We start from the raw sequence: 20237 nt of genomic DNA on the forward strand, positions 1-20237 counted from the left end.
GTTTCTTAGTTTATTTTCACTGTGTGGGAAGTTTTGCGTAACACTGCCCAAATGTTCACGCAAAGAAAGAAGGCTTAACTTTTATTCTTGCTGTAGTATTGTTGCTCCGTTGTGAAAGCGAAGCTGCTTTGTGTGGTCTTTCAAAGGAGGACACAACTAGAAATCAGCAGTTAAGTTGTATTTACAACTGTTCAAGAACAGTTCAGCCAACATTATTCAGTTGTGTGCAGCACATTTTACAGAGGACAAGGACTGTTTTCTGGGAGAGTAGGCTACAATGCTGATGTTCTGACAAATAATTTTGAGTCACAGCCTGTAAGTACGTGTTCATATTTAAAGGATTTGCCAATAATGATTCAAACGTGAGTTTAGCGCTTGTTTGTCATTTCTTCAAACACAAATGCAGACATGGTTATAATTTTTTCGCGGCACGATGCAACACAAAGTGTAAAAATTATAATCAGTAATTATGTACCCACTGCATGCTGCAAATACCTTGTTGGTAAAGGGTTTTATTGGTTTTGTCTCATCACACCGGGAATCTTTATGGGCGTAACATTTCCATCACATGCTTCAGGTATTCAGCCAATCACAATGCGCTAGATACAGTAGCTGGCCAATCGCCATACACCTTGCTTTTAAGAACAATGAGCTCGGTAAAAATTGATACGTTTCAGAAAGGTGGGGCATAGAGGAGCAACCATAATTTACATTATGTGGAAAAATTATGTTTTTTTTTTTACCTTAAACACATTTCATTACACCAGATACGCAAAATAATGTTTTTAGCGACATCATATGATCCCTTTAATGTGTGAATCATACTACACTAGCTGCATTTGTATGTATTTGATTCACTACAAAGAACCGGCTCACAAGAGTCATTCGTTCTGTATTTGAACTACATTGATGTACCCTTTGTATGGTGATAAAACAGTTTAAAACGTTAAGGGATAGGTCACCCAAAATTGTAATTACACCATGAGTTACTCACCCTCAAGGCATCATAGGAGCATATGACTTATTTCAGATGAATCCAATGGTGCTGTGTAAGACATTTTTTTATGATGGATGGATGCACTTTAGTTGGCTTCTTTTGGACTATTGAAAAATAACACTCTTTCACTTCCATTATAAATCTTGGCAGAGCCAGGACATTAAAAATAAATAAATAATAATAACCCTGGTGTGTCCAGCTTCCTGTAGAGTTTGGCTCCAACCTTACATAAACAAACCTGAACCATCTAATCAAGGTCTGTATAATTACTAGAACATTCCAGGCAGGTGTTGGAGCAAGTTGGAACCAAACACCCCTTTTTAACAAGGCTGTTGATCCAAGAACATGTTCCACTCTTGTCAACATAACCATAACATAAACAATATGATTTAAGCTTTGAGCAGCTAGTCGAAGGTTCTTCTCATGATTATCATTTTCAATATGAATCAATCCTAGAGGTGGATCACATGGAAGGAGCAATTTCTTGAGAGAGGTAGGGGGTACAGAGATCACCTGAGCTTTCACCTTTGAAAGTCTCCTTAGAATTCAGACCAAGTAGTCAAGACTTGCACTGTTCCTTAAGTGGAGACCCATTCCCCATAAATCACTAGCTCATTCATTAGCTTTGTGTCAGTGGAGATACGCCCAGGAGGGCCAGAGGGGAGCAGATCGCAGTCAAAATACCATTCTCCCATTTCCATGTTAATTACAGAACCCTGAGATGGATGCCTTCAACCTCATTGTTCATTTAATGTATGCAAAGTGCATGCAATTGGCACATTAAAAACAAGAGGACAATGTTCAAACAAGCTAGTAAAACCGCGGCTTTGGCATTTGGCTTTGAAATCAATGTCAAGATGTTTTACGACAAACTCTGGGTTAAAACGGCTGAATGCTCTTTAGAGATGAGAAAAGAATGATATTAGTGTTTACAGCCTCGCAGCTGTCGAGCTGTTAGTTAGGTAAGAGGACTCATTTATGTGGTAAGTGAGCAATGTTTGCACCTCTGAGATAAACCGAACCATCGGCCCGTGAGAGGTTCTTGAATACGCAGTCAACTGTTTGGTGTAATCTCTGCAATTCTAGACCAATTGCACATAAATGCCTTTTCTTTTCTCTCCACAGCTCCAGTCGAACTAGCTTGGATTTGTGTACCCTGCCTGTGGAGCGTAGGCTTTAGGGAACAGAAGGACCCTTGAGTTTAATCTTTCTCGGGGCAGATCTGGGTCAGTGAAGGCCAACAGAAGGCTCGATCCCATGGGGCCTGTGCAAAACACTCTGCAATTTCTCATCTCCACACACACCCGCCTCTGAACCTCTAACTGGGCACAGGACCTCGGGTAAGCCCACCTGACTGGATGCCGCTCCAAACAGGGGCTTTCATTTTCATTTAGTGTGTTGATGGATGCAGACGAGAGAGATGATGACTCAGGTGTTGGAAATTAATTTCAATCTAGCCAATCATTTAGAGCCGCAATGCATTACCTTGGAAATTGGTCCCATGTGCTAATTATTCCTGGAAACATTTGGGGCTGACAGAACTTAGAAATGTTCTGACAGAAATTTGGATACAATGACGTTTGGTTTTAAATTTCCCTGGCAAGTGAATTGTTAATGTTACTTGCCAAGTCATTGCTGTTGCTTTCACTTAGGGTTTGACATTTGAACAAACCCCTAACATTAAGTATTAAAGTTTGGTGCAGAACTCGTCCAGTAACATTTTGTGGTGCAAACTGATAATTCTTATAATGCAGATTGCTGAACAGATTTTTATGATTACTTTTTGGGGTCATCAGTCGTAATAAAAAAAAAAAGCCTTTTTCCACCTTACAAGATGACAATAGCAGTAGTAATAATAATAGAACATTTTTAGTTATGTCTTACAGTGGCCTCTTTTTCTCATAACGGCATGTTTTAAATATCTAGCACTTGTGACTTTCTATCTCACAACTGAAACTTTCAGTTGACTGTCACAATTGTGTCCAAAACTGTCCTAAAACCAACTATTTCTCAGTTTCAACTTAATTTCTTGTATTTTTAACTTTAAATCTCACAATTGCAACTTTTTATCTCATAATTGCAAATGCATTATACACAATTCTGACTTTATTTGCAGTTTTAGATCTCACAGTTGCAACTTTATATCTCATTGTTGACACGGTTTCTCAAGTTTGTTGATATTTATTGTATTTGCAGCTTTATATCTCTCAACTGCAATTTTATTTCTCATATTTGGCAGTTTATATCTAACATTTGTGAATTTCCTGTAACTTTATATCAGAATTGGTACTTTATTTCTCACAATTGTGACAGATTCTTGTATTTGCAGCATTATTTCTCAAAATTGTGAATTCGTATCTCACAGATGTGACTGTTTTTACGTGGTGGATTAAGGTAAAGCACAAATTTAGTTAAATATTTGATCTCAATCACTTATCGGCAAGGATTTTAATAAGAAAAACTTCTAAAAACCTAATCATTTTATAAGAAAGAATTGTTTCATGCAAAATAATCCTTGCAGACAAATGTGGGGTGTTCTGCTGTGACAAATGAATGAAATAAACCAAGCAAGAGAGAAGCAAAACTTGGTACCGTTTTAGTGTGCTCTTGCATGGCAAACTGGGTCAAAAGATTACCAGCAGGCTATAAAAAGATGCCTTTTTGGCCATTGACTAATTCAAGCCTGTAGATCTGAACAGTGTGTTTGTGTGCACACGCATAAAAGTGTGTAATGGGGGAGGTGTGTTTTTATGCCAAGCATATGGCTGTAGGGAGAGAGAGAAGGGGACAAGCGATAATCCCTCTGCAGTCATGCCATGGTCACTTGTGTTTTCTGTGAGTGTGTGTGTGTGTGTGTGTGTCCAGCGGGTGTCTAGGGTTGTCTGATTTGGTTCTGCTGGCTTGCGGTGAGGATTAGTGATCTGGAGGGCCGTACATGTTCTCTTGACAGACCTCTTGTGCTCCCTTAACTACAAAACAGTCGGACACACAAGCAACAAACACAAACATATGTCATAGTAATCTGAGAGGCAGATACTTGTGATGAAATATCCACTTATGATCTTTTTATTAACTTTTAAAAAAGGCATTTAGTAAAAATAAAAGTCATTAAAATGAAACTTTTTATTAGTACAGCAATTGTGAGAAATATTTGATGTACGTAAAAAACAAAAAACAATCAACAATAAAAATTACTTTTTGTTTTTAAAAAATTGGTCTAAAATTGCTAACATTTAGTTAAATTACATTCTGATTTATATGCAAAATTAACTATTATTTTAAGTAAATTAAGATTTAAATTATAAAATAATTTTAAAAATAATTGTAAAATACTAAAGCATCTTGTATAATATTTCTTGTGTATTTTTCCTTGTCGTATAAAAGCATATATGATTTTGTAAAATTGTAAGTGGAGTATTATTAAATAAAATTGCTTTATTTACATTTCGTTGAATGCCAATATGAACATCCTGTACAATAGTCTTTATTATAGTGTGGTACAACTCAACTGCACCTACTGTACATTGCAGCAGTGTGTTCTTATATTTAACCTTGCTACATACCCAAGCCCATCAAAACTACAAGAAATGGGGGTTGCCCTGAGGAATACAGGGAAATGTAGTCCATAAACGACCCCTAGGCATGTGCAAGTCGATCATCGGTGCGAGGGGGTTTCCAGATGTCCTCTCCAGCGCTCAATCCCTGAGTGTCGGCTAGATGTAGCAGTGATTCTGGCCTTGTTGGAGGCTTTTAACCGGGCCTCCAACTCCTCCACCCACGCTGTGCTCCAGTCCCACACAGGCAGCGGCTCCACCTCTCCAAAACAATCTCGAGGGGGGAACAGAACACTCAGGGGGGATGCAGGCGGGGAGGAATCTGCAGAAAATGCACGATCACATACACATCACAAAGGAAATCAAGGCAGATGAATGCATATGCGTGCACATAGGTATAAAATACACAAAGAAAAGCATTCTGTTAGCGCGTATAAAGACGTACAAGTCAATTTTACCATTATAACACTCAATGATAATGCACAATGGTGCTGAACTCATCAGTTACAATGTACTAGTCATATAACCTGATGCATTCACAGAGATTGAAAGACAGACAGGGAGCGAGAGAAAGGGGGAAACAATCAGCAAATGGAAAGAGGAAAATCCCAGTAGGTTTCTCTTTTGAAAGCCATGATTGATTTGCTGAAACTTCAGAGAGGATGATGGGGGAGCTCAGACAATTTGCAGGCAGGCTCTCAAATCCCTTTATTTCTCATTGTACCAAAGTAGCGCTGCTATTTTTCACTGTCTCATTGGGAAGAGTAATGCTGCAGTGCCTCGTGAATCTGATTTGACAATGAAACTTCTCATCCCAAATACAGTTCACCCCTCTAGTTATGCAACAAGCTACTTAAGTGCCATTTTAAATAGTCTGAATGTTAATACATTAGATAACAATTAGGTGTAATTTATCACATTAACTACGAACATGTTCCATTAAGATTTGACAAGCTGAAAGTGTTTAAAATCCTAATTTTTCATTTAAAACCTAGCAACATCTTTTGCTTGTGTTGTCTTTCTTTAGAATAAAAGCCACTTGCTTTGACGCTTTATTTAATGCAGTGATATTCAGACATTTTTAAGTGACCAAATACTTTGGTTGCACTGTATACACAAAATTATGAATCATTTTAAATGAGCTAAATTGAAAGCAGATATTTAAACAATACTTTTTGATGACTATGCAAATATTTTTTTTATAGATTTACACTGCATACACTTTAGACATTCTACTTACTGTAAGTAGCTTTGCAACTACATGTCAACTAACTCTGAATCTGTGTGGACTTGCTGATAAAGCCATGAAACTCTATATAGCATGAGCAGATTGTTCCACCTAGTGGACGTATCTGAAAACTACATCTGTACTTGCTGTTGACCAGCTTAGTACTTGAATTATGTGGAGACAATAAAATACAGTACAACAACCTAATTCTACAGAGGTTGAAGAGAGTTTGTATCTTGCCTGATAAAGTACCGCTCGTGGATTCGGCTGTCATAGCCAGGATGCGGGCAAAATTTGCATCGTTTATGAACGAGTAGTCAGAACAGCTGATGATACTCGTTCGAGCGCTTGTCATGTTGCTCTCTGACACTGAACCCCAGCCGTTCCACAACGAACCCTCCCATTCGCTACAGCAAGTTGATTGCGTGCTCCTCAGGGTAGCTCTCCTGAGGCCGACTGGCTGAGACTCCCGCTCTACATCCATCTCCCGTTCCGCAGGCCCACAGATGTAACCAAATGTGGGCGTGGGAGAGAACGGATGGGGCATTGAAGGAGAACTTTGATGGGACGTACTGTTGGGAGACATCAAAATTAGCCCTTGGCTTGATAGTTTCTTCAGATAAATGCTCTTTCAGATGTTCTTTTACCTCTGCCCCTGTGGTTTGAGGCTGGTCTCCATGTATTGAGTGTGGCCCTGAGTACTGAGCGTGGTGTCCTGGTAGTCATCATTGGAAAGACATAAGGAGGCAGAGGAAAGGTGGCTGAAGGTCGGGCTTGGCTGGGCTGGACTGTGGTGGCTTGGACAGCCTGTTGTGGCCGTAGCGGGACCCTGGAGCCCAGATGCCGTACACACAGACTGCAGAGAGCCGATGTCAACTGTCAATTTGGTGGATCTGGTAGACCTGGGGGATCAGATATAGATGGGCATATCATAATCATGTTTCCTTTCTAACCAGTGACTAAATACTAGCATATCACTCATACTAACATACTACACCTAGTATTTCTGGCATTGCTACGTCTGCTGTTATAATAGTATAAAACTTATAGATTTTACCTACCTTTTACCTTAACCTTTCTGATTAGTTTCGTTTTGCATGATAACTGCTTAGCATATTAGCTTAGCATACCGTAGCAGCCTTCAACACAGGCAAATGTTAAATTATTAGGTTTTATTGTATAATTGAACATATGTGCAAGGTATTTGCTAAGTTATTAAACAATTCTCATATTTTTTAGTTATCTTACTTCTGCATGCTAATCGATCAGCATATTAGCGTAGCATAATGTTACACATTTAACCTGTAAGTTTAAACCTTTACCCAACCTAAATGTTCAATTATAAGCTTTTCTAGTATAATTGAACATACTGTATGTGTAGAGTTTTTGCTAAGCTAGCAGGCTAATTGTTTATGTCTGCTGCATTTCTAATGAAAATAACTTTACTATGGAGCCCTGCAGAGGACATCCCATGATTTATTCATTTGATCACTTGTTAGCAAGTCATGCCCATGGTTTACTAATTCAGCTTCATTTTTTATTCATTTGTGGCCTTCATTTAAAGGGATACTCCACCCCAAAAGGAAACCCATAAAAGCTTTGTTCATCTTCGGAACACAATTTAAGATATTTTGGCTAAAAACCGGGAATCTTGAGACTGTCCCATAGACTACCAAGTAAATAACACTGTCAAAGTCCAGAAAAGCATCATCAGAATATTCCATCTGCCATCAGTAGTTCAACCATAGACGAGAATACAAAATTGAGCTACAAACTAAATTGGAGTAGAGAGACAAAAGTAGACTTCTCTCTTCTCATGGTATAATGACAAATATAATGAGAAATGGACACAAATCTTGAGCTCTGTGGCAGTAGCGATTTTCCACTACTCGCATCCTGCTATGACAATGGTGAAACTGAAGTTTATGACCGTTTAAGAAGCCGCCTTGAAAAGAAAGACAATCTAAAGTTCTAGTTTGTTTCTGTGCACTGAGAAGGAACTGAACTCTGATAAACAGGAACCTAAAACTTCAAAGCGTTCTGCTGAATACTGTTGCCTACAGGGAAGAAAAATCACAAATGAGATCACTTTCTTATCTTTAATGGTTTCTCCTAGATAGCTATGAGATCAAATGGATAGCAAATAGATGAATTTATAGCTTCTTAGAAGTTTCTGCTCAGAGAAAGACCCTAGTGATCTCATGTCTCCTTTATAGATTCAGATGTCAAATACTGTGCTCTGATTTCCCTTGACACCTGCAAAAGTCTTACATCAAACTCTTTCCAGACCAAATCATAAGAATTTTGTTTCCCACATTTTTTTATAGCTCTTTTAGCATGTCAATGATTGTCTCATTTGTGCTTAGTTTTATTTCTTCTACTTTAAGGGAAACATGGCACAGAGGCGATACCTTTAAACCACATAACGGCACTACTTTACAGTAAAGTTTCATTACTTTATGTAACCAAAACAGCGATTTATATCATTTGAAATGTTAAAATGCAGTATTTTATAAAGTTATAAAGTAACATTTAAAGTTCACCCAAAAATGTAAATTCCGTCATCATTTATTTACTCGCCCTCATGTCATTCCATATCTGTATGACTTCTTCAAAATGATAAAGAATGAATGTTGGAATACTGGAACCCATTGACCTTCATAGGCTAAAAATACCCCCCCACCTAACACACACAAAATAAACCCAGAGACATTTTTCAAAACATCTTCTGTTATGTAGTAAGTAAGTCTTTGAGGTTTGGGCATAGGTAAATAGATAACCAAATTTTCATTTTGGGTGAACTATCCATTTAACTTTAATTCATTGTGACTTAAAGATATATAATGCATTATCTAAAGTTAACCAATTTAACCTTATTATAAAGTTCTGCTGGGTTATAAATGAGCAATAAAATCATTGAAGATTTAAATTTTGCTTTGGGTATAATGTGATTCTCACTCGTCCTCTGAGCTGAGGCTGTAGTTGTCCTCCACAGGAAGAGATGGAGGGCTGGGTAACATGTCCACCAGTTGCAGAGAGGCAGAGTAGTGCAGGATACGTGAAGAACTCAGCGGCTTCACAGGCTCCGATACACCACCTAATGGAATGTAGACCAGCTTTGAACAGATTAAATAAATAGATTGTATAACAGAATTTGGACATGCTAATGTTTGAACCTGCAGGGTGCTGATTGAATCTTTGCTGATGGTTACTCGATGCACTGCACACTGCCAGACTAGCAGGCATTAGTGGGGCACTTTTTACAGCATGCAGCTCTGAAAGTAGACAAATTGTGTTAGTGCTGGACAAAATAAATGCAAATAACTCGCTGAATGAATGAATGTCTCACCACGCTTGTAATTTTTCTCCCATGATTCCTTCAGAACTCCCATGCTGGGCTGGGCAGGGAGGACACGTCTCCATGGCAATGCCTGCACTTCCCTCACAACAGCAGTTTTGACGATGGGTTCAGTGATTCGAACAGTTTCGGAGTTATGCAGCGGAGATTTGCTGTGGGGCATTCTAGGACCGCGTCCTGGACTATTAAATGTCTGCAGTTCCTTGCCGGTAAGATCCATATAAAAGGTGCCATAGACGCCACAATTGTCTGGTACAATCGGTACGGCTGACCGTACATGGTTGGTGTCCTTTTTAGCCATAATGGGCAGAGCTGTCAGTAGGGGGGTAAAAAACACAGACTGATTTGCATAATGCGCCAAGATGTCAACGGTAATTAGAGTTGAAGAGGACTCCGCAGAGTCATGACGTCAGGGGTGACAGGCATTTTTTTAAGGTTCTACGGACATATCTGTCATCAAGAGAGATGACGAGAGGAAAAAAAGAATAGTAGGTGAGGTTTGAAACTCGTGAGAAGGTTATGACTATGTATATTAACTAAAATCATGACTTACTGGTCCTCCGCAAGCCAGAGTTCTCTTGACTCGGGGTCCAAAGGCCCTGCTTGGGCTCACTGCTGGAATCTGGCCTCCAGCCTCCAGAGATCCACGGAGAGTCTGGTGCTGCCATTCTAGAAATGACATTATAAGGATGGTGTCGCAATTACTCATGGAAGCCTATTTAACAAGTATAGTATTACATAAGAAAAAAAATAATGCTTCGGTAAATTACTATTTTGAGATAAACAGTAAAAATGATGAATTGTTGAAATTATGAGATAAAAAGTAAATTGACAAATGAGATATTGTCATAATTATGATACAATAAATTATTATTATTTAAAATGTACTATAAGGAGACTATCTCATAACTGCAACTTGGTATGTCATCATTTAGATTTTTTTTATCTCATAAGTTAGTTTTATCAAAGCATGGCTTTTTTCTCATGTGAAATAAAGAGATGAGCTTCTATAGAAATTAGATTCCATAGTTACTAGCTGGTCCATATATTAAAATCAACATTTAGTGTACTTTTTGGAAATGTGTCGTGGAAAAATGTTTTTTTTTTTTTACAATTGTATATGAACATGGTTATCATGCAGCACTGTGGTATATTTCAAATTTCAATAGTATTATCACTGAACAATGCTTCCATTATTGTCTTTTTAAATCAAACATCTACATTTTTACCTGTGTTTGATGATGTGATCTTCAATTTCAAGTCCATATAAGCCTACAAATAAAAAAGTGAAAATTATGATTATGTGTGTATAGATAAACAAAAATAAATCAAGACTTTATTATAGATTACCTGAGCGTTTGCCTCTCAGGTTGGTGGGTCTGACATGTCTCCTGTACAAAAACACGGCAGTAATCATCAAAACACACAGGAGGATGCCAACGCTGCCAATGATTACCGGCTTTTTAATCACAGCAAGGAAGTGAGACATACTGAGTATGCCTGTCTGATAAGGTGTCGCCTCCAGCCTCGACTCTGGGAAAGAAAGAGCGACAAAATAACATATCGAGTACCGGTAGATTACACTTTAAAATTATTGTTTCATACCTTAGTGTTTTCTTCACTAACCTATGAGCAGTTTGTATGGATCGCTCTGGACCCCCACTCCTGCCCCGTTAACGGCAGCCACCGTGGCCCAGAACAGCTTGCCAGGCTGCAGTGTGCTGATCTCAATACTGTGTGTTCCACTGTCCACTGTCCAGTTAAAAGTATTCTGTTCCTCAGTCTCCACACACCACACCTGTCACAAAGTAGAACAGCTTAGTAAAATCAAGCAGGCTGCTACATATTACATATATATGTATGTATATTTGAATTTTATGTGATTTCATGTCAATATGTTATCACAACAATAGACTGAAGTGGGAACTCAAAATGTAATGGTGCAGCAGTCTCTGCTAATGCTTATATAGATAGCAACAAATAAATTAGTGGAAAATATGCATCAGTTTTGTGATCCGAAACTAAACTGTGGAATAGAGTCCTGCAACGGGTCAGGTACACGCGGATACCCGCATAAAAGTGGCTGAAACGGGTGGATTTTGACATTCCTAAAATTCACGGGTGGGGATGAGGGTGGATAACTAACTCCTTGCGGGCGGGTAGTAGCGCAGATGAAAAATATGTGCAATATTTGTACACAAATGCAACAACGATATGACATTTGACCCATCACATCACCGCCACTGCGGAGAGAGAGAGAGACTTTTCCACAGCTGGATCTGTAATTCAAGAATGGAGAACGCAACTTAAACCTGGGACTGTGGACGATTTTATATTATCACGGGTGACCGGTCAGATCTGGTGCTGAACTTTGCGGGTACGGGTGGGCGCCGATCTCCAAATACAGACCCATGCAGGACTCTACTGTGGCATACTAGAAACAGTGTATTTTTTTGTAGCAGTCAACCGATCTGAAATGGTTGATTTTGGCAGGGTCATGTAATTTCTATGTGATCAGACAGTCTAGAAGTGTCTTAGGCTGAAAATAGGAATTATTTAACTGCTTCCAGGCTTCTTTTGATTAAACATGAATTTTCATTAAACTAAAATTAAATTGATATTTTGGAACTAGAGAAAAAAAACTTTTCTCTTAAAAATTCCTCCATATCTACTGGAGAGAATGCCTCTCAGGGCAATATTAGCATTGTTTCACAACGAGTGTCTTTACGCTATAATACCTGATATCCCTGAATGATTCCATTGTGAGCATCATGAGGCGGAGGCTCCCAGCTGAGGTGCACTGTGTCATTACTGTCAGTGGGCATTGATATGGACACATCCTGAGGTGGTGCACTGGGGACTGTGAACCAGGCACATGGTTACAGTTTGGTTTTACTCCAATTGTTTGGGGTTAATACAATTTATACAATTTTAAAGTCTCTTAGTTAACAATACCACCCCTCGACTGAAGTACTTAGGAGTACCCTGCAAATGCCATGGTACTGTATATGAATAAGGTCATTTATATTCTCACCTATCTCTGGCACTCGTAAGTGTCTGGTGTTGCTATCCCTGCCATACAAGCTGCTGCCGTAAGGTCGGACTTTGAACTCGTACTTGTAGCCTCGCTTCAGAGGTCCCACGTGTGTGTGAAGGCCAGGCTGAGGAACCCTTTGAACTGTCCAGTCTGAGCTGGCCGGCAGGAGAGAGCGATACAGCACCTCAAAGCCTTCAAGATAATGAGGCTGTGACACAGACGACTGCAACTACAAACAGAAAGACAACAGAACACTTGTGATGCCATCTTAAAATGTTACTTAAGAAAACACAGTTATTTAAAGTGTGGTGACTGAACTGTATTACCCTCCACGTAACTTGAGACATGTTGGAGGCGGTACTCATAACTGTGACGTTCTCCAGGCTCACGCGTAAGGCAGACAGCTCCTTGTGTAAGTCTCTCAGGCTGGTGATTCCTGCATCTGTTACATATATTAGCCATCACATAAGACATCACTTATCTAAACAAGGTGAGTGGGATACAAATGGCATGCTGGGAAGTTGTTTAAGTGCTGTTAATTGACTGATTACATGCATTCTTACCCTCTACAAGAAGCTGTGCACTGGCCACAGACACCCCGAGCTTATTTTCCGCAGTGCAGGTGTAGCTGCCCGCGTCCTGCGCCATCACATAGTGGATTTGCAGACTGTGGTCGGGGTTGATTAAATATCTGGCAAATGCAATTGCGATGTAAGATTAAGAATGTAAATTATAAGGAATCTCACAATCCTTATGCATCTGGGATTTTTACTTAGGGGGCTGCAAACCCCTGGAGGTTCTTTTTAGGTACTGCAGTGGGTCTATATTACTATACTGATTCTATATTATTAAAACATGATGTACAATGAGCATCACTGTGATGGTTATTATGAAGGGTCTGTGCATGCATCTGACCTGCCACTGGGTAAAGGTCCTTTTTCTCGGCTCCACTCTACAGAAGGAATTGGGTCTCCATCAGCCTTACAGAAAAACTGTGCAGACGCTCCAAGCTGCACTGAAACATCCTCTGGTTTACGTAATAACACTGGCATAGCTGAGGAAGAAGGTCAGATGTATGAGTCAAAATGCATGAGTTATTCCTAATCTTTCAGAGCAATGATAGTCTCACCTAATGCAGACAGCCGAGCCGCACGACTCTCTCTCACTCCAGCTGTGTTTGAGGCTATACAGCTGTAAACTCCAGAGTCATTCTTCTGGGCTGGAGCAATGATCAGTTTACCATTCAGCTCCTATACAAACAGATACACAGAATCCAGGCACACAAAACACTGTTCAGTCTATCTGTTCAGGTCTAGCTCTCTATTCACTTTCTGTGTTATACTGCCTTCTACAGACATACACAGGGACGAGTTCTCATGGAGAAGACTTTAACTGATAAATCAAACCCATTAAATAAGAAAACAGAATCTTATTAGAGTATATTTTGCACTCACAGTGTAATGTTCATTGCTGCTGTTGATTAGGGTCCCGTCTTTCCTCCAGGTTACGTTGGGCTCAGGATATCCAACAGGTGGTCTGCAGTTCATCACAGCCACCTCGCCAATCGCTACTTCCACGTCACTGGGCTGCACACGGAACTCTTCTCGCAGAGCTGAAAAATCACACAGGCGGGTGGAATGAGTGAATAATAACTAGCTAAATAAAACATATATATATGTTGGGTTCTCTCTCTATACATATAGTGTGTTTCAAAACTTAATATACACTACTGTTCAAATGTTTGTGGTCAGTAAGATTTTTATTTTAGAAAGAACTTTTATTAAGCAAGGGTCTGGTAAATTTATCAAAAGTGACAGAGAAGACATTTATGTTACAAAATATTTATATTTATAATTAAATGCTATATCATAGTTTACACAAAATTATTAAGAGGCACAACTGTTTTCAACATTGATAATAATAAGAAGCACCAAATAATCATATTAGAATGATTTCTGAACGATCATGTGACACTGAAGACAGGAGTAATGATGCTGAGAATTCAGCTCTGCCATCAAAGGAGTAAAATACATTTTAAAGTATATATAAAAAATAATTGAATTGTATTATTTATTTAAAAAAAAATCTTAGTTTAAGGTAGTTTAAATGCTAATGGTCAGTCGCTACATTTCAGAGAAGGAATGTCTTATCTTTTTCTCAAAAAGGCCCTTTTGCTTTAGTAATCAAAGTCTTTTGTCAACTCTCTTGACATAGCTTGTTGGTGTCTCAAATTATCTAGCAGTTAAATCGGTATAAGCAAAATGCTATTTCATTGATTTAATGTCTCAATCTGGTCCTGCTCCAATCCAGTGGAATGGAAACGAGCCAGCTGAGGAATCTATTTGGGCTACAAACACAGCATGCTGTCAGAGCTCAATTAGTGCTCTGTTTGTTTCGGGCTGGAAGGCAAACTTTGACATCTGATCTCCAGTAATCTCATGAATCATCTTAATAAGCTTCCTCATCCTCATCCAGTAGGTCTTGATGGATTACTCGTTGTTTTCAAGGCCTGTCGATCTAAAACAGGTGAGTTTAGATGGCAACTGACCATCAAGACCCTACTGACTTTCACTGTATTGACAATGCTCTTTAAAATATGTTCTTATATGATCCACAGAAGAATGTAAGTCATCCAGGTTCTGAACAACATTTGAGTAAATAATGAGAATTTTCATTTTCAGGTGAATTATCTCTTTAATATTAGAAAAGATCACACTTTCTCATGAATCAAACCTGCTATATGAAGAGAGGCATTTCTGCTAGTCACGACCCCAGCACTGTTGCGAGCCACGCAGGCGTATACCGCTTCATGGGATTGACTCTTTCGGCCAGGGACGACGCTGAAGAAGAACAAACTTCCTTCTGATAAAACAACAGGCTGTGAATGCGCGTCCATCTTGTCCGTATCAAGTGGTTGACCATTTTTAAGCCACTGGATGGTGGGCTTAGGGTTGCCCTCTGCCCTGCAGGACAGCGTGGCTGGACTGCCCACCCGGACCACCACATCAGATGGATGGCGGATGATACGAGGCAGACCACTATCTGAAATGGGCCTGGAACCTGGAGAACCGAAATGAAAATTATTTTGGCTAGATGACCCTGGGATGAGTAAAGGAAACACATTTCCTGTATGGAACGGAAGCAGTGGGGGGCTGTTTTTCCCACTATGAGAGGAACAAATGCCCAGCACTCACAAACAAAGTCATAGACCAACAAACAGGACATCCGTCACCTGTGCACCAAGTGCGGGAATGGCCCTCTGCTATTATTGACCCACTTTCAGTGTACTACATTGTCTCTTTGTACTCTCGAGCCAAAACATGGCAATCACATGTGCATGAGATGTTATCGTTGAAACAAACAAACTAACAAACTAAAAAAAAATTGGTTTGGTCTTATAACAAGTCCTTGTTGTCTATTGGATTTAGGGGAACTTTAATCTGTAAAACTCCAATTATGTTGTTTAACAAACTGAAATAATGCACGTCTTCGTGATGCATGAAAAGAGGAGGTAATAGGGTGAAGATCACAATAGAGAATCTCAGCAGAATCTCATTCTTGGCAGAAATGTGTTCTGCTATTAAAAGTTTCTATTGTTTCCGATGTGGTGGTTTCCTGAAAGAGAGGAAATCAAGAGAAACAGTCCTGCTATGTCATTTTCACTGTATTTGGGGGAAAACATTGTAAGTTTGCAAGAAAAAAGAAGAAGAAGAAGAAGAAGAAGAAGAAGAAAGTAAAGCTGCACTTTCCACAGTATATTGTGAAATACTACATGGGGTCTTGAGAAACTTAATAGTTTTGTGCATAAAGATGGATTCTGCATTAGATTATAAACAGGCTTATGTCAGTCTATGATGGCTTCTGGAAACATAATTTCACAAAATAAAATTTCTAAAAGGCGGTGTTTTAACGTACCATATACCTTTAACGTATGTATCAAATTTTTGAGTTAAAGAATGAAATGTTAACGATGAAGGGGTTCAAAGATAAAGTTACTGTTTGCATAAAAAATCTTTTACATCTATTCTTGAGAGAACGCATAGATCGCATTTAACGCTAGAAAATTTAATTAAATGTGATAATTTAAATCACAAACACACACAAAAAAAATAAATAAATACCACTATCATCGCAATAATAATATAAAAATAATCCAATCCAATTTCTAATTTAGTTATTATTGCATCAAAACCAGTAAATAAAACGAATCGTTTCTAGATTGAAACATTTAGTTTCTACATTTAAAAGAATATATATACTTTGTACTTACCTTCAACATTATAAATAATCCCCAAAACCCAAAAAAGCTTGATAAAGTATCTCATTTTACGTGTGATGTAGAATTCAGTCTATGAAAACAAACAAACGCATCGCTTTTTTGTCAGACTATCTGCGTTACAAATCCGCGACGACAATGAATAGGTTTCTAGGTTATATAACGGAATGGTATTTCAGTTGAAATCTCCAGGTTTCACAGTCATGTCTCTGTTGTTTTAGTTAGTATGAGTGTTGAACAGAGCGCCATCCGGACTGAGGCCCGCCCCGGTGAGTGACTGACTGACTGACTGGAGCAGCAGCAGCAGGAGCTGATGATGATGATGATGATGATGATGACATGATGACTGGAGGCGAGCGGATTTACGGACGAGCCAGTGCCACCTAATGACTCCAACAATTTGGTGAGGTAAACTACACATGTGAGACTACACATAAAGTTCCCCCGGAGTAGTGCGTTTGCCCTCTGTTTAGGTGTTGTTTTGAATTCAAGACGACGTAGTATAAACATAGTAGGCTACTTTGGGCCAAATCGTGTTTGTTACATTTGCACACAGGCCTACAGTATGTTACACCGAGGAGGTTTGTTTTTTCTTCTGTTCTACATACACTTTTTACATAGTGAAACTTCTAGACAACTCTTGTCGTCACTTCAGGAGGGTGGTGGTGGTGGTCATGTATGATTTCACTATTAGTTGAGCTAGTAATTTAATGTGTGAGCTAAGACCTCTATTAAATGTTTGTGATGACAGCATACAGAAGCAGGAAAGCATTAGACCTCACGGCCAAGAAAAACTTATTTTGTAATCTGCACAAATTGCTCTATTATATCTGAATACAAACTGATGCTATTGCTAACCATCCTGACCCTTTAAAATCAGCATGAAATTATCCCACAAAAATTTGTTAATACTGACATGAACCAGTAGTTTCAAGAAACTGATTTAAGAAACTTTTCCCATTAAATCACATACTTGTGCTGTAGATTCATGTTTCTTAAATAATACAACCAAAATATAAGAAAAAAAATTAAGAGGCAACAAAAGGTGAAAGTTAAGCACAGCTGCTACCATACTGAGGAGCAACACTTGCTCCTTCCAATTACTATATGTGTAAATACGGTCACTAAGGGGGTCAGACAGAGAGAGGAGAAAACCGAAAGCAAAAAAGAAAAGGATAGGAGAGAAAAGCAGAGGTGGCGGCAGTTCATTTTCTCGAAAGGCACATATAAATAAAGTGCTGTTTAGAGAACTGTTCATTGTGTGGCCTAAAAGAGCAGGCCACACTGATGGACACATATATTGATCCAGAGAGCAGTGCCTTGATGGCCTGTGGATCACCAGCATTCAGAGACTAACAAAACATGTTGAGGGACTATGGGGCTGCATACCACAACACAGAATTAAAGCTGCACCGCAAAAGATCTCCAGGCTGATTTAGCACCTAGAGTAACTTTTCTACACGTTTTACTCATAAACAAGTCTTTTTGAATTCCTTAACGATGTCTGTGTTTGAGCGTAATTTTATTTATATTCTAAAAAGGACTAAAGGAATAAAGCATACTTTTAATAAGTAACAAGTGGTCTGCTCAAAAAAAGGGTTTTAATATATATTTGATATTTATGTTTTAACTATATGTATATATAGATAGATTGATAGATTTTAGAGTTTAATTCAGGTGTTTATTACAAATAAATACAACAATGAACAACAAAAAAAAAACTATACCAAGAATAGCAGAGGAAGAGGAAATGGGTTTAACGGCAACCTTTTCCCTGTTATCATTTCTCTACAGTTTTCAAAAGTTATTCACTAAATGGTCAAATATATTATAAACTACACCAATGAAAGTTTTTTTTAAACAGTAAAACTTCAAAAAGTCTTGCAAACTGAATGCAGTATGGTACTGTCACACTTCCCATACAAATTAAATCAAGAGTGTCCACATGTGAAAATAATGACTTGAAAAAGACTTAACAAGTAATCACTGTCTTTCTGATTTCATGCTTTGGACCTCATGCTGATACGCCCAAAATCGGCTGCCGAAGCCATTAGGTTAATAATAAAATCTGAATAAAATCACCATTGGGTCCTGAATAAAAATGACAAACTTTTATCACAAGTTTATAGATTTAACATAAATATATACATATATTTGCAAAATCTTTATTTGAAAGGCAAATACTATTTGTATTATTAATTTTACACCACTTAGTTTCCTAAAAGTGCAACTTTCTCTAAAAATCCATTAGTTTTACCTTTCCTGCGATGGGCCCTGTCCCTGTGTGATGCCCGTTGATGCGTCAGGCGATGGCGAAGGTTCCCTTTCCCCTCTGACTTCCCTGATCTCTGTGCCATCTGCTCCTCAGGTGGGCATACACACTGGCATTGGCACCGGCGAGCCGCTTCAGTCCAGGTACAGAGCCATGCCACCAAAAGAAGCCATGCTGACACCTGCATCTTCAGCTTAAAGCTCCTCTCCTCTGGCTCGGCACCCTTCACTACACCATCCCAAATGCGGTTAAGACCGATCCACCCTTCTCCCCACAGTCCTTTTGGTGCTAAATTATCAGGAGATTGTTATAAAGAATGTTTTTTTCTTTATATTCCACCAATGCTTTGTATTTACTTTGCCTCCCTCTTTTATTTAGCACTCCCTCCACTCTCTCCCTCCTCTTTCTTGCCTCACTTTTCTCTTTTTGGAAAGAAGTTGGTGGAAACTGATTGAAAAACAAGTTTCAGGCTCCATGCTGGGAGCGCAGGAGAGGAGGAGAGGAATGGGGACTGTCTCCTCTAACAACATCTGTGTAATTCGTTCTGCACGTCCCGAAGACAGAAAACAAGGCCCGGGAGTGAACGTGGAGGGGACTGAAGGGGATCTCCCATACCGAAAGGGATCAGTTCCATGAATCAAGTGTCTGCTATTCGACTGATCAAATCCTTCAGAATAACAAACACTTTTGCCCTTTAAAACATCAAATGGCTGAAAATGCATTGCCTGACTGCTACTGGTCTTTACCACAAAAGGAAGAGTAGACACCCTTCATTTCTGCATCAAGCTACTCTCTCAAAAGCATGAGAGAGGGAGTGTTTTCAAACAAAACAGAACTTCTCCAATGGCTTTAGCTGCTTGTCGGCCATGAGAAGGATGGCTTTTGTCTTGGGGTGGGATTCACACTTTCACAACACAATTTCTTGTTTTACACTGAGAGGAGAGGAGAGTGGACCGAATCACTTATGTAACTGGAACGTTCTCATTTGTCGAAGTGAAGACATTTCGCTCGAAGTGGAGATCATTTAAATTTTCACCCTTAAACATTTCAATTATCAGTCAACAGAAACCTGGTTGAATTTGATTACTGAGGAGGAAAAACACAGGGCTTTTCTTTTCTTTTCTTCTTTTTTGGTTCTTATACGTACAAAGTTTTTTCACCGTTCACAAAGCAAAAAGCAGAAAGGGAGAAATTTGTACCTTTTGCTTGCACAGTATGTGTCCCACTCATCACAGAGGCTGAATTAAATGGGACCGAGAAAGCAATTTGTCTCTTGCAGTCTGGTCTTGTGTTCCACTCACCAGTCCTGCTGCTTAAGCACAGAAGAACACAGGAAACATGCTGAGTTAACAGACCTGACCTGATTGGGGTTTAATTCTACAAACCTACCAATTCATTTAAGACTGTAAGCCACAGGCAGAGATATGGGTTATGGAAATATTACCTCTGATATACAATCACATTGCTTTTACACAAATACCAGTGTGGACCCATTTCTGTGAAAATTGTATCTTC

General features: G+C 39.0%; 1 protein-coding gene and 1 long non-coding RNA gene across 3 annotated transcripts; one reads left to right on the forward strand and one right to left on the reverse strand.

Annotated features, from left to right (window-relative positions):
- Positions 1 to 4165: 4165 nt before the first annotated feature.
- On the reverse strand, positions 4166 to 18909 carry LOC128021107 (roundabout homolog 4-like). Of its 2 annotated transcripts, none has more exons than XM_052608045.1 (19): positions 18708 to 18909; positions 14908 to 15234; positions 13629 to 13786; positions 13304 to 13424; positions 13090 to 13228; positions 12738 to 12865; positions 12501 to 12616; positions 12172 to 12403; positions 11876 to 11997; positions 10764 to 10935; positions 10488 to 10670; positions 10367 to 10409; positions 9691 to 9806; positions 9129 to 9449; positions 8956 to 9054; positions 8738 to 8876; positions 6427 to 6681; positions 6020 to 6351; positions 4166 to 4873 (listed from the first exon to the last, which is right to left on the reverse strand). In XM_052608045.1, the coding sequence occupies exons 1-19, from the start codon at positions 18907 to 18909 to the stop codon at positions 4653 to 4655; spliced, it is 3426 nt and encodes a 1141-aa protein (XP_052464005.1). In that variant the 3' UTR covers positions 4166 to 4652. The 2 variants fall into 2 exon arrangements, with proteins under 2 accessions (XP_052464005.1, XP_052464003.1); XM_052608043.1 differs by lacking the exon at positions 18708 to 18909 and adding an exon at positions 16445 to 16708 and having other exon boundaries at positions 4167 to 4873.
- LOC128021108 (uncharacterized) lies at positions 16734 to 19987 on the forward strand. The gene is made up of 2 exons (XR_008185468.1): positions 16734 to 16858; positions 18819 to 19987. It is a non-coding gene; the product is annotated as an uncharacterized LOC128021108 (long non-coding RNA).
- Positions 19988 to 20237: the final 250 nt, after the last annotated feature.

The sequence above is a fragment of the Carassius gibelio genome, chromosome A10 (assembly GCF_023724105.1).
Source record: "Carassius gibelio isolate Cgi1373 ecotype wild population from Czech Republic chromosome A10, carGib1.2-hapl.c, whole genome shotgun sequence".
In the NCBI taxonomy this organism is placed as follows: domain Eukaryota; kingdom Metazoa; phylum Chordata; class Actinopteri; order Cypriniformes; family Cyprinidae; genus Carassius; species Carassius gibelio.

What these genes read in the sequence shown, in the direction of transcription:
- LOC128021107 (XM_052608045.1), bottom strand. Translation starts at nt 18,909, where the DNA reads ATGCAGGTGTCAGCATGGCTTCTTTTGGTGGCATGGCTCTGTACCTGG. An exon ending in TGCACAGCTTCTTGTAGAGG is followed by an intron (nt 12,617 to 12,737) that starts GTAAGAATGCAT and finishes TATATGTAACAG; the next exon opens with ATGCAGGAATCACCAGCCTG. An exon ending in GATCACATCATCAAACACAG is followed by an intron (nt 9,807 to 10,366) that starts GTAAAAATGTAG and finishes TGTCATTTCTAG; the next exon opens with AATGGCAGCACCAGACTCTC.